Below are 12,308 nucleotides of genomic sequence, written 5' to 3' on the forward strand. Positions count from 1 at the left end.
ATTTTTAAATATATTTTAAGTCTATTTAGTTACAGATATTACTTCCTGACAAGAGGATGCAGATATTGGTAAAGTCAGAGCTTTTGCTTCTCTTTCCTTTCCTTCCTATTAGAGATTTACACGAGGAATGGTATTTCCACTCTGTTTTCTCTCTTGTACTTAACTAAAGTAAATGTATTTCATATGATTTTTGTCCATCCATGATAAGAACAAAGTTTACTTTCAGAATTTCCTCTTGACACCTCAGAGCAGCATGTACCATAATTTGATATAATTCATTGTTTCTTAGAAACATAAAAATCCATGTGTTGCCATTTTTAGAGCGATTTAGTCATCTCAGGCAACAAATTCACTTATTTTGCCTTTGAGTCATGAAATCATAGATGCAGATAAGAAAATTGTTTATTTGCTTAATATTTTTATTAACTTTGACATAATTTAAAAATAAAAGTCTTCATTTCTTGTAGATTATGTTCCTGGCATCTGCTTATGCAAGTCCCCAACTCACAGACGAGAGCTGTTCAGCCATGGCTGCTGTCACACACTACCTGTATCTTTGCCAGTTCAGCTGGATGCTCATTCAGGTTGGTATCTCATTGCCTCTCTCCCCCCTTCAGCTTTCCAGTGCATCTGGATAGAATGGCCTTTGTAGCTGACCTTCTTTATACTGCAATGGAAATAATTCCATCTATCCATCACTGCATTACCCAGAAGATCAGCACAAGAAAAAAAACTTATAAGCTGTACAACATGAGAAGGCATAGTGAATTTGAGGAAATGAGAAGAAATCTAGTAGAGTTGGCAGTAAGAGAGTGGTAGAGATGAAGCTTGTGATGTGGGCCCCTCTAAGGCACAGTAAGAAATTTTAACTTTTTTTCTAGGGGAAGTCATAGAATTCCTTTTATGCAAGAGAGTGACATGAAGGGATTTGGAGGGATGAGATTTGGATTTTAAAAAGAACTCCCTGTTTGTAGTGCATTGAGTTCAGGAAAGATTAACTCTTAACACAGGAGCCAGTTAAGTAGCTTTAGCTGTATTCAGGGGAAAGAATGTGGTGATGTTAACCAAGGAGCTAGCAGAAGAGGCAAAGGTAACATCTTCTGAGAATTTTTTTTTTAATTGAACTATAAGATGTAGAGATTGGTTATAAAGAATGCAGAAGGTGGAATGAAGGATGTTACCCAAGTTTCTGGCATAAGTAAATGGGTAGATAGTGTTGCCTTGAACTGAAATAATGATTGGGGAAGATGATGAGCGTTTTTTGTTTTTTGTGTTTTATTTTTTTTGTAAGACATGCTGATTGTACAGTTCTTCTGAGATCTCCAGTGGGGTCTTTGAGAGAATTGGGGTCCTCAGGGCTAAATCTCAGAACAGAGGCCAAGGCTATAGAAACACAGTAGAAAATTACTGACTTAGAGCTGGAAAATGGAGCCGCTGCTTCAGCACCTATCACTTGGGAGGGGGGAGAGTACAGAGCGAGACCCACAAAGTCCTAGCATACTCTCCTGAGGAGCTAACAAGTGTTTGGGAAAGACTTGAGCTCTTCCTTTTCTGAGTAAAATCCCGAATTCTCTCTATTGTCCAATGCTGATTTGCTTGATAAGGAGGCTAATGTGAGAGCTGGATCCACTTCAGCAGAATTAATGTCACTAATTAAATAGCTCGACTAAAATGTTGCCTGTGAAATGATTTCTCCATAATGGTATTATTCAGTCTTTCATGTGCTAGAAATAGTTTCATTATCTGTTCCTGAGCATGCATATCAACTATTGTATGTAAATAAATACATTCAGGCCCTTGCATATTCTTTTTTCTTGTTGAGTAAGAAGGAAGTGGGATTTCCATCACCTGGCAATATGGGAGAACAGTGAGGTGATACTACTATGAGAGAATAGAGACTCAAGGAAGGGATATTTTCTCAGGTATGATATTACAGTTGGCGCTGAAGAAGAAGAAAACTGAATTGTTTAGTTAATAGAATTAGCTGGAACAACTGGAGGCCTGCATCTGGGTTTGAATTCTGGCTCTGTCGTTATTTTTGTAATCTTAATCAAGTTACTAACTCTCTCTAAGGCTTGTTTCTAAATCTGCATATGAGAATAATAATTCCTACGTCATAGAATTATTGTTTTATAGCTCTTTGAGCAGCTCTAATTATGAAAAGTTCATGATGTTCTCCAACTCCCCAAACAATTATGAAGTAAATCTAAACCGTATAACATAAAACAAATATTTGCTGAAATTAGCATTTGCTAGATTCTCGATTCTTTTTATCAGTTTATCTAAGCTGAATATTTTTATGTGCACTCTGTGTATGTTGCTATTTATCTGCTTGAACTGAGGTCTGTGGTGGTTTTCTGAAGGTCTTTGTCTATGTCCCTGACCTATTCAGTTTTTGATGAATGACCTGGATGAAGATACAGGATGCTGTCTTATCAGGTACACGGATGATGCAGAGTTGAAAGGATAGCTAGACCAGCAAGCTGCCTGTGTTAAGAGCACAGGTAAAATTAATATAGAGAAAACTATACTGTGACAGATTGAGAGTGAAAGAGACACAAGCTGATGGAGGTTAAAGTAAGCAACTTGAAATTTTAATTTATCCCAAACTCAGTAGCAATCAAATGTGTGACCAGATTGCTTAAACTCTAGCAACTACAGTAACTACAAAAACCACAGCAGACCTAGGTTATATTAACAACAGTATGCAGGCAGTTGAGGCAGCTTGTTTACATTGTAATCTACAAGGTTCAGACAACCTTGGGACCCTGTAACCACTTCAGCAGAAACATTAACCAGCCAATGAGAAGTTGGGAGACAGTCCTAGAAGAAATTTAACAGGGAGCTGAAGATTATTAATCTGGAAAGAAATTAGTGAGATGAGATGGTTGTATGTATACTGGGAGGGCTGCCTCAGGCAAGAAAGAATGGACTGTACAGCTTCATTTAGAAGAACCAGAACAAATGGGTCAAAAATTAGGGAAGCAAATTTGATGCACGTTAAGAAGTTTTATAGCAAATAAAAATGTGAAAGTTGAAGAAGCCGTTTCTAAAAGTAGAGGGCCTTCATTCACTGAAATATATTCAAAGAGGGGAAATGCCCAACTTTGAAATATGTTTTAGATTTCATGCTTTAGGCAGTGTTAGCAGGATGGCATATAAAATTTAACCCAATTTAATAGAAATTGGTATTTTCTGTATGTCTTCTTCACAACTTGGGTAAATATGATTGTGGCTGATGCACATTTAGTAAACTAATCAGGTTGCTATATGGCTAATGCTTTAGGAAACTATTTAAAGTACCAGTGAAATTTAATGTGATTCAGATGGTACACCACACATTTTTCATGGTTTGTGGTGTGACCACAAGGGAAAAATTCAATAACTTCTGATTCTAGGTAGGTTACTTCTGATGACTTACTTTGTGGTCAGAGGTTGTCACTTTACTAACCTGTATTTTCTCCTTTATAAAATACTGTCTGCTAAAATCTTTTTTTAAAACTATAATTTATTTTTAAAACGTTATGTGAAAGATTCTACTACTGTTAGTTCATTCTTATTAGTTGAACAAAGTTGAAAAAATTGAAAGAATATTAACATTTTAATAATTCTACTGAATATTTTTTAGCAGTCTAGGAGAGAATTTGATATATGTATGTGTGTGCACAGCTTATAACTATAAGTTAATCACCAACTTTAAATCATTGGCCTAAGCATGTCAGAAATGTTTACTTTGATTAGATCTTCAATCTTAGAATTAATACATTTAAATGAATTTATCTTGAAAAGTTATTTTACTTTTATATCATACTTTTAATGCATTATAGTAAAATTGGATTCTATTTTAGAGTAGATAAAAGCAGTCTTATTGGTAATATGTTACATAACTTCTCTGAGTCTAGGTTTTTCTTATCTAAATAATCAGATTTGTAATAACAGGATCTCTCTTTGACGACTGTGGAAAGATAGCATGAATGAATACATGGAAAGAACTTGGAACGGTTCCTGATACAGACTATGCTCCAGATGTATTTACTCATATTATTTGCTAAGCAAATATGTAGGATAATAATTCATAGATTTTGAAATATGTTGAATAGTCTGTTTTTGGGAAAGAGAGAACTGACTGTGAGGCAGACACTAACTAGCTGCAAAGCCTTAGCAAGCTGGTAACTTCTAACCTCTTTACTGAAGTGCATGCCTGACTCATTGTAGGCTCCAGAGCTGGTACCCCTGGCTGGTTCTTTAGGCTTCCCTCTCCTCTGACAGGGAAGTCATACCATGCATGATGGGAATGGAGCAACAATTTATTTTGCTTATTTTTTTAGAAGCATGCAACTCACAAATTCTTTTTTTGGCCATGGAAATGGAGGTATCTTCTGTTTGCCCTTCATATGAGATCACCCTGAAATTTCTGAAATAGTCTCCCACTTCCTTAATATAACAGGGTTATGTCTACTCTAAGAAAAATTGACAGTGAAAATATGAATTCTTGGAGTTCCCGTCATGGCGCAGCAGAAACAAATCTAACTAGGAACCATGAGGTTGCAGGTTCAGTCCCTGCCCTTGCTCAGTGGGTTAAGGATCTGGCGTTGCCATGAGCTGTGGTGTAGGTCCAGATGCGGCTTGGATCTGGCGTTGCTGTGGCTCTGGCACAGTCAGGCGGCTATAGCTCTGATTAGACCCTTAGCCTGGAAACCTCCATATGCCACAGGTGCAACCCTAGAAGGACAAAAAGACAAAAAAAAAAAGAAAATATGAACTCTTGTAGTACTTTTTATTCTATTTTCTTGTTGTTCTACTTTTATTTCTTTTTTCTGTTTTGACTTACTTTCATTTTAAAAATAGCATATACTAATTTGTGTAAAATGTAATCAAACATTATAGAGAAATATGAAATGAAAAATATATCTATTTCCCCCTATTTTATATGCTTCCCACCCTCTCCTCTACCCTCAGCCCTACCCCCAAAGGTAAACACTGTGGTTTCCTGTTTATCCCTCCAGATATATTCCACAAATATATAAATATTTATAGATATATAAAGAAGCACATATGTGTGTGTTTGAGTGTGGATATGATGTATATACATATTTATATATAGTGTAAATATATTTGTGTGTATTTAAATTTACTCCCTACAGATAGACATTTTTTCTATTCTATAATATGATTATTCCATATTTTATTTTTCTAGTCTCCCATTAATGAAACGCTGGTTATTTCCACTTATTTTTGCTATTGTAAACAGTTTTTCCTTGAACATCCGTGCACTCTGAATATTTTTTTTAATGGTTTTTATTTTTTTCCATTATAGCTAGTTTACAGTGTTCTGTCAATTTTCTACTGTACGGCAAAGTGACCCAGTCACATATACATATATACATTCTTTCTCTCACATTATCCTCTATGATGCTCCATCAGAAGTGACTAGATATAATTCCCAGTGCTATACAGCAGGATCTCATTGCTTATCCATTTCAAAAGCAATAGTTATTACCTATTATTATATCTATTAACCCTACATACCCAGTCCATCCCACTCCCTCCCCCTTCCCCTTGGCAACTGCAAATCTGTTCTCTAAGTCCATGATTTTCTTTTCTGTGGAAAGGTTCATTTGTGTCATATATTAGATTCCAGATATAAGTGATATCATATTGTATTTGTCTTTCTATTTCTGACTTACTTCATTTAGTATGAGTCTCTAGTTGCATCCATGTTGCTGCAAATGGCATTATCTTGTTCTTTTTTATGGCTGAGTAGTATTCCATTGTGTATATAATACCACATCTTCCTAATACAATCATCTGTAGATGGATATTTGGGATGTTTCCACGTCTTGGCTATTGTGAATAGTGATGTAATGAACATGCAGGTGCATGTGTCTTTTTCAAGGAAAATTTATCCAGATATATGCCCAAGAGTGGATTGCTGGGTCATATGGTAGTTCTGTATATAGTTTTCTGAGGTACTGTTTTCCATAGTGGTTGTACCAATTTATGTTCCCACCAAGAGTGCAGGAGGGTTCCCTTTTCTCCATACCTTCTCCAGCTTTTGTTATTTGTGTGAATATTTATTTACTTATAGAATATCCATAGAGTAAACGCCTAGAAGTAATGTCTTTACTATTAACATCTACATGAAAATGCTACCAGATGGATTGCCAGATCATGAGTTAATCCATGAAAGAGATAAATCACAAGTAAGTTATTTTAGATATTGGTATGTAATATAGATAAATAGAAACTTAATTTTGCTTGTATATTTATTTGGCCCAGTTTTAGGATCATTTCCTATCACCAAGTCAAATTAATCTGCTTCAGTTATGATCACTATTCAAGCCTGGATGATCCTTGAATTTCATGCCGAGGGACATAGCATACTCGGAAATATCATATTTTCTTTTGAAACTAAAGTTTACCTGAAGGACTTTTTTTTTTTAATGGTAGAATAAAATTAGAAATCATTTCACAACTGCACTTGGACATTCACATCTTGTGCCTTAATTTTTCCATAAAATCAGACTATGAAGAAGCAAATGTACATATTATTTATTCCTTGGTGGGAAGGCTACTTAGTGCCAGAGCATAACAACAGGAAGGGAAATGCTAATTTAGCTGTGTTTTTCCTTCGTCATTGATTTAATTTGGGGGACATCAAAGGTATTAAGGACAACAGACTGGTAATTATCAAGATAAAAATGACATACCCGGGAAATACTGAATTTTCCAATCCTCACAAAGCCTTGCAAAAATTGTTAAGAGGAAGGATAACTGGAACAAGGCTATGTGGTAACATTTCTTAGACTGTCCTCTGAAATGAATAACTGAGAACATGTGGTAATGACAGAATTAATAACATCCATGATCTCTGATTAAACTTGTTACTATACATCAGTCCAGGGTTTCTGATGACATAGTTAATAACCATATATTAAAAAACAGGCTAGATGTCAATTTTATTCCACTTGGCATGAAAATTTATTTTAGCTTAAAAAAGAAAAGGCATTTCTCTTTCTCCTTTGTATTTTATAAGTGTCATAATATGTATTACAATACTATATATTGTATGAGCAAACTCATGAATCTGTGTTTACAAAGCATAGGAAAGCATTTATGACCCATGATAATCAAGCAGTTAAAAAAGTGTATCTTCAGTTTTTCCTCTGTGAACACTTGGAAAGTGGAGTGGGAGTCAGTGAAAATATTTCTGTAAAAATAAACAAACATGTCCACATAGGAATGTTAGTAAATATGCTTACAGACACACCATCTTTTAGTTTATTCCTAACTGTTTTTGAACTAAATTATATCTGGGTATTTCTGTTGGTTGCCTTGTATCTTAATCAGAATCAGCTTAAATTCTAAAAGCCTCAATTCCTAATTCTGGGAAATATGCTTCTCCCATCCTCATTTTCCTCCAGTGTAAAAAAATAATAATAAAACTTACGAGAGCAGTTGTCTTGATTAAATGAGATACAGCTTGGAGTTCCATCACAGCCCAGTGGTTAACGAACCTAACTAGTATCTGTGAGGACATGGGTTCCATCCCTGGCCTTGTTCAGTGGATTAAGGATCCAGCATTGCCGTGAGCTGTATTATAGGTTGCAGATGCAGTTCAGATCCCGCATTGCTGTGGCAGTTGCAGCTCTGATTTGACCCCTAGCCTGGAAACTTCTATACGCCACAGGTGTGGCCCCCCCCACCCAAAAAAAAAAAGAGAGAGAGAGAGATACCTTAATGTGGTGTCTACATTTATTAGCCAACTAGTAAGTATTGGTTCCATTCTTCCTCTCTTAAACTATTGTATTTAACATTTTTAAGTTTCCACTGGTTAACTTTGACCCTCTTCATTAGGAGTTCAATCAAATAAATTCTAAAATCCTTTCTGGCAAGGTAGTATGTAAATGAATAAACTCAATAACAAAACCAAATTATGAAATTGCTGTTAAATTCAATAAAAATTATTAAATTCTGAAATTGTGTACATCTTCACTTATTTATTTCTTAATGGAGAGTGTACGCAAAACATTTTACTGGGTACTTTAAGGGATACAAAATTTAATCTACCATAGCTCACAGATATGTTTCGGCCATTTCTTTTCTGATTAAACTTTATAAGATTTCATTTAGCGTTAGGAAAGAGTGGAGAGGGAGAGAATTAATAGGTTATCGCTCTACTTGAACTGGGAAAATTTTGCATCTCCACTGGCACATAAAGTGAGTCAGGGAAAACAAGGACAAAAAATAAGTTCTCATGAAAATGATAATATTGTCAGTATTTGTGTGTATTTCTATGGAAATAAATCTTAAGCTTAGTTTTCATAGGATGCTTTGGATTTGTGGTCTACTCCCAGTTCTATAACTAACCTGAATATGGAAAAGCTATGTTTTTCTCTCACTGCTTCAGCTTCCATATCTTTAAATAAGATATCCAAAGATAGTCCATGGATGGTTCTAACAAAATTTTTAAAGCTTAGAAATAGAAAGATAACTAAAGATCTAGTTATTGACATTCCAATTCTCATTTAGTCTTTAGCCAGAAATAGGTAAGTATGGTAAGCTGTGCTCAGCCTGGATAAAACACATTGGTGAGAGTTACACCCTTTAATTTCTATCAAATTTTGATAATTCTTTTAGTTCTGACATTGGATAAACACAGATACTGGGACACACAGATCACATATGTTACATATCCATCAACATAAAAATATTATGCAAAAATAATTATCTCTTAATACTCTTACTTTCGATTACAAAGGAGGAACCATGATAACAGGGAAAGGAATTAGTTCAAATGCTCCAATCCCACCTTGTTGTGGAGAATGACAGTAACTGGAACTTTTAACCCAAGTGCTTCAGAATAACAACATATAACTCAGTTTTTTAGAACAGTGAAAAAAACTAAGTTAATTTAAGCAAATATTCAAATAATAAAAGGAATAATAAGTAGAGTTCCCACTGTGGTACAGCAGGTTAAGGATCTAGCATTATCACTGCAGTGGCTTGGGTCCCTAATGTGGTGTGGGTTTGATCCCTGGCCTGGAAACCCACATGGCACAGGCACAGCCAAAATAAAGAAAAAATAATAAGCATATAGGATACTCATTGAACACAAGTACTATAAATGCAGTTGTATCTCTGGGAAATGTGAGCAGGAATAGAAGGCTCTGTCCATTCTTCTCTATAAACAACACACTTTCTTCATTCTACTTTCAGACGCCCCCATCCCTAAAATTCCTATATTTTCTTTTTGCGGTTGATCAGCTTCAACTATCACAAAATTTCAGGGAATTCAATGATAGATGATTGGTCCAGCCATGGTCAGGCTTCTTCCAAATGAACAGCTGTGGACACAGGAGCAGGGTCATGAGCCCATTATGCATATGTTGGCAGAGGATGGGAGAGTGGGAGTAGGGAAACAGGGTTCAGAGAAAGCAAGCCGATATCCTAGGCATATATGCCAAAATGTACCTACCAAACATTCTATATTAAAATATTTTTAAAAATATATTTTAAAATTCAAGTTAAACTTGGAGTTACTCAAAACAAATCTTAGGTTTAGGCCATATGGTATTTCTTGAATAATTAAATACTGTTTCATAACATAGTGTTTCCATTCTGTAACCAAAAGAAAAAGTATTTCCTTTAGAGTATACCCCAATGATTGGATTCTTTTAGGAAAGAAAAAAAAGATTTTTTTTAATTGACAAAATTTTATGACATTTGGAGCTAGTTTTGCTTAACTGAGTATTCAAGTATTCAACCACATTGTATGTTGAACTCTTTGGAGCAGAAACATCTGTATAAATCTAACAAGCAATTACATTTGTCTCAGTCTTATCTAAGCCAATGGTAAAGGTCAGACAGTTGCTGAAAGGTTCAGTGATTCTAACTGATGGAACTAATGTCCATCTGTGTAAAAGTGAACATTTTGGAAATGCCCTGATCTTTATCATGATGAATCAACTTAAAAGTCATTCATCAATCTATACTCTTCTTCCTGATCCTTCCCCTGACTGCACTATTGAGTTACCATGTTACATGGATACATACAAACATCTATTTAAAATAAATAATCAGTATTTTATTTTAGAGATGGGTTAGTCATCCTTACTTTGCATGAATTTTCATTCTCTAAAACAGGCAGCATTGATCACCCCAGCATGAGACTCTTGATACAGGCCCACTCTTTTGGGTCATGTCTCTATAATAATTATAGAAGGGAAGAAAAAACTCTTCTTGGACCAAATAATTTTTAAAAGTAGTTAGAACAAATTTACATACACAACAACTCAAAACATGCTTCATAATTGCAGGTATAAGCAGATGTGCATAAAGATATGGAGTACTGACAGGAAATAAAATTCAGAGACAAAAATCTTAAAGTAGCTAAATGTTTTTATCCAGTCCTGGCTTAGGCCAATCAATACTAATCCCTCAAGGCTGATTTGGTCCAGTACTTGGAAGCCTCAGTATGCAGTATCTGAAGGCCTTCCCAAGAATGTTGGGTACATTGTTTATCACATAGAAGAGTTCCCATTGTTTCACAGCTTGCTTTTGGTTTTAAACTACTTATCTTTTGTCTTTCATACTGATAGCCTAAAAGGAGGTTTAAAGGAGGTGGTAATATTTTCCAGTGGTGACTGTGTGCTTAGCACTTTGTATGCAGTGTCTCACGTAATCATATATTAACTTTGTTGTACATGTGAAGAAACTGAGGCTCTGGAGTTGTTGTCCTGTGCTCAGAGTTAGTCCACTAATGTATAAAAGTGTACATATGTAATTCATCTATGCTCAGACTCTTTTTACCAGAGGAAATGGAAAAGAGAGATTATCTAGTGGATAAGTGTGATTTGGGACCAATAACAACATTTCCAGGCGTCCGGTTCCTTCTGTCCATATAAAGTCCCTTCATCGCCCTCATTCTCTATACGCTTTTATATGTTTATTTTTATAAGGTAAGAAATGACAGAAAGTATGGTATAAGTATTTTCCTTAATAATTTCTTTCCCATTTGTTTGTAAACAAAGACTCAGGAAGGTCAATGCCTCTAGTGTCTCTGTTACTGCTATTTCCTCAATGCCTGGACTGGCCTGTGAAATTCAGTACGCATTTAACAAATATTTGTCAAGTGAATGAATAAAAAGGAGAGAGTTGAAGTTCCCATTGTGGCTTAATGGTAATGAACCCGACTATTACCTGTCTCTGGCCTTGCTCAGTGGGTTAAGGATCCAGTTTTTGCCGTGAGCTGTGATGTAGGTCACAGATGCGGCTTGGATCCCACATTGCTGTGGCTGTGCTGTAGACTGGCAGCTGCAGCTCTGATTCAGAACCTAGCCTCGGAACTTCTATATTATATGCTGCAGGTGCAGCCCTAAAAAGATAAAAGAAAAAAAAAAGAAAGAGAAGAGAATGTAAATTGAGAAAGAAAAATGGCTGTAAAACCTACCCCCGTCCCAGAACATTTTTCTCTATGCAGTCATGTTCTATTTACTTGTCTGTATCTCCCACTGGGAACTGAGACTGAGGCTGTTGTAACAACTATATTGCCATTGCCTGGAACAATGTCTAGCCCCACCAGATGATAAGCCCTCAATAAGTAAAACTTGTTTAAAAGTCTGGAGCATAGGGCTGTTTGCTCATTATCCTGAAGTTGTTTCCAGGGAAGTTAGATTTGAGTATCAATCAGTCTGTGTTTCTTCAAAGACACATTTACAGGGCAATCACAGACAATTATGACTGAGAGTAAATCAAAACAAATTAAGGAAAATAAAAGGTATAATAAGTACACCTGAAATTAACACATTGTAAATCAACCATATTCAATTAAAAATTGATTAATAAAAATAATAAAATAGTAGTAATAATAAGGACTCCAATGATGGTCCACTATATTGAAGATCAAAGAATCTAGTCTACAAGTGGTATATAAAACTGAGCACTTGTTATATTTTATATTAAATTAATGTTATAAATTTGGTTTTAGCAAAATAGTATGTTATACTAAATTGATAATTAGTCTTTGTCTTGGTTTTCTAAATGTATGTATTTAACTATTACCATAATAGAATTTTAAGTCAATACTGAAAACCCAAAGAATTTTTCCTTTGAAACAGGGCTGTGCTTTAATCCAGTTTGAGAAACCCTGAACAGAAAATATCTATATTTCTCTGTCTCTGAGCTTTTATCGATGTGTGTTTTTTCTTTATTTGTTTTTTCTATGCTTTTTATTTCTCCTTTTATTAATTTTTTAAAATTGTTATTTCCCCAATACATTTTTTTTTCTACTGTACAGCATGGTGACC

At 35.1% G+C, this 12,308-nt stretch overlaps 1 protein-coding gene across 5 annotated transcripts in view; it reads left to right on the top strand.

The window, feature by feature from the left end:
- ADGRV1 (adhesion G protein-coupled receptor V1) overlaps nucleotides 1-12,308 on the top strand; it is a 574,200-nt gene that overhangs the window by 394,836 nt on the left and 167,056 nt on the right. For all 5 annotated transcript variants that reach the window (XM_021085372.1, XM_021085373.1, XM_021085375.1 and 2 more), the window contains one exon: nucleotides 468-584. In XM_021085372.1, coding sequence (XP_020941031.1) covers nucleotides 468-584 — 117 coding nt within the window. The remainder of the gene's footprint in view (nucleotides 1-467; nucleotides 585-12,308) is intronic.

This window comes from Sus scrofa, chromosome 2 (assembly GCF_000003025.6).
Source record: "Sus scrofa isolate TJ Tabasco breed Duroc chromosome 2, Sscrofa11.1, whole genome shotgun sequence".
NCBI classification, from domain to species: domain Eukaryota; kingdom Metazoa; phylum Chordata; class Mammalia; order Artiodactyla; family Suidae; genus Sus; species Sus scrofa.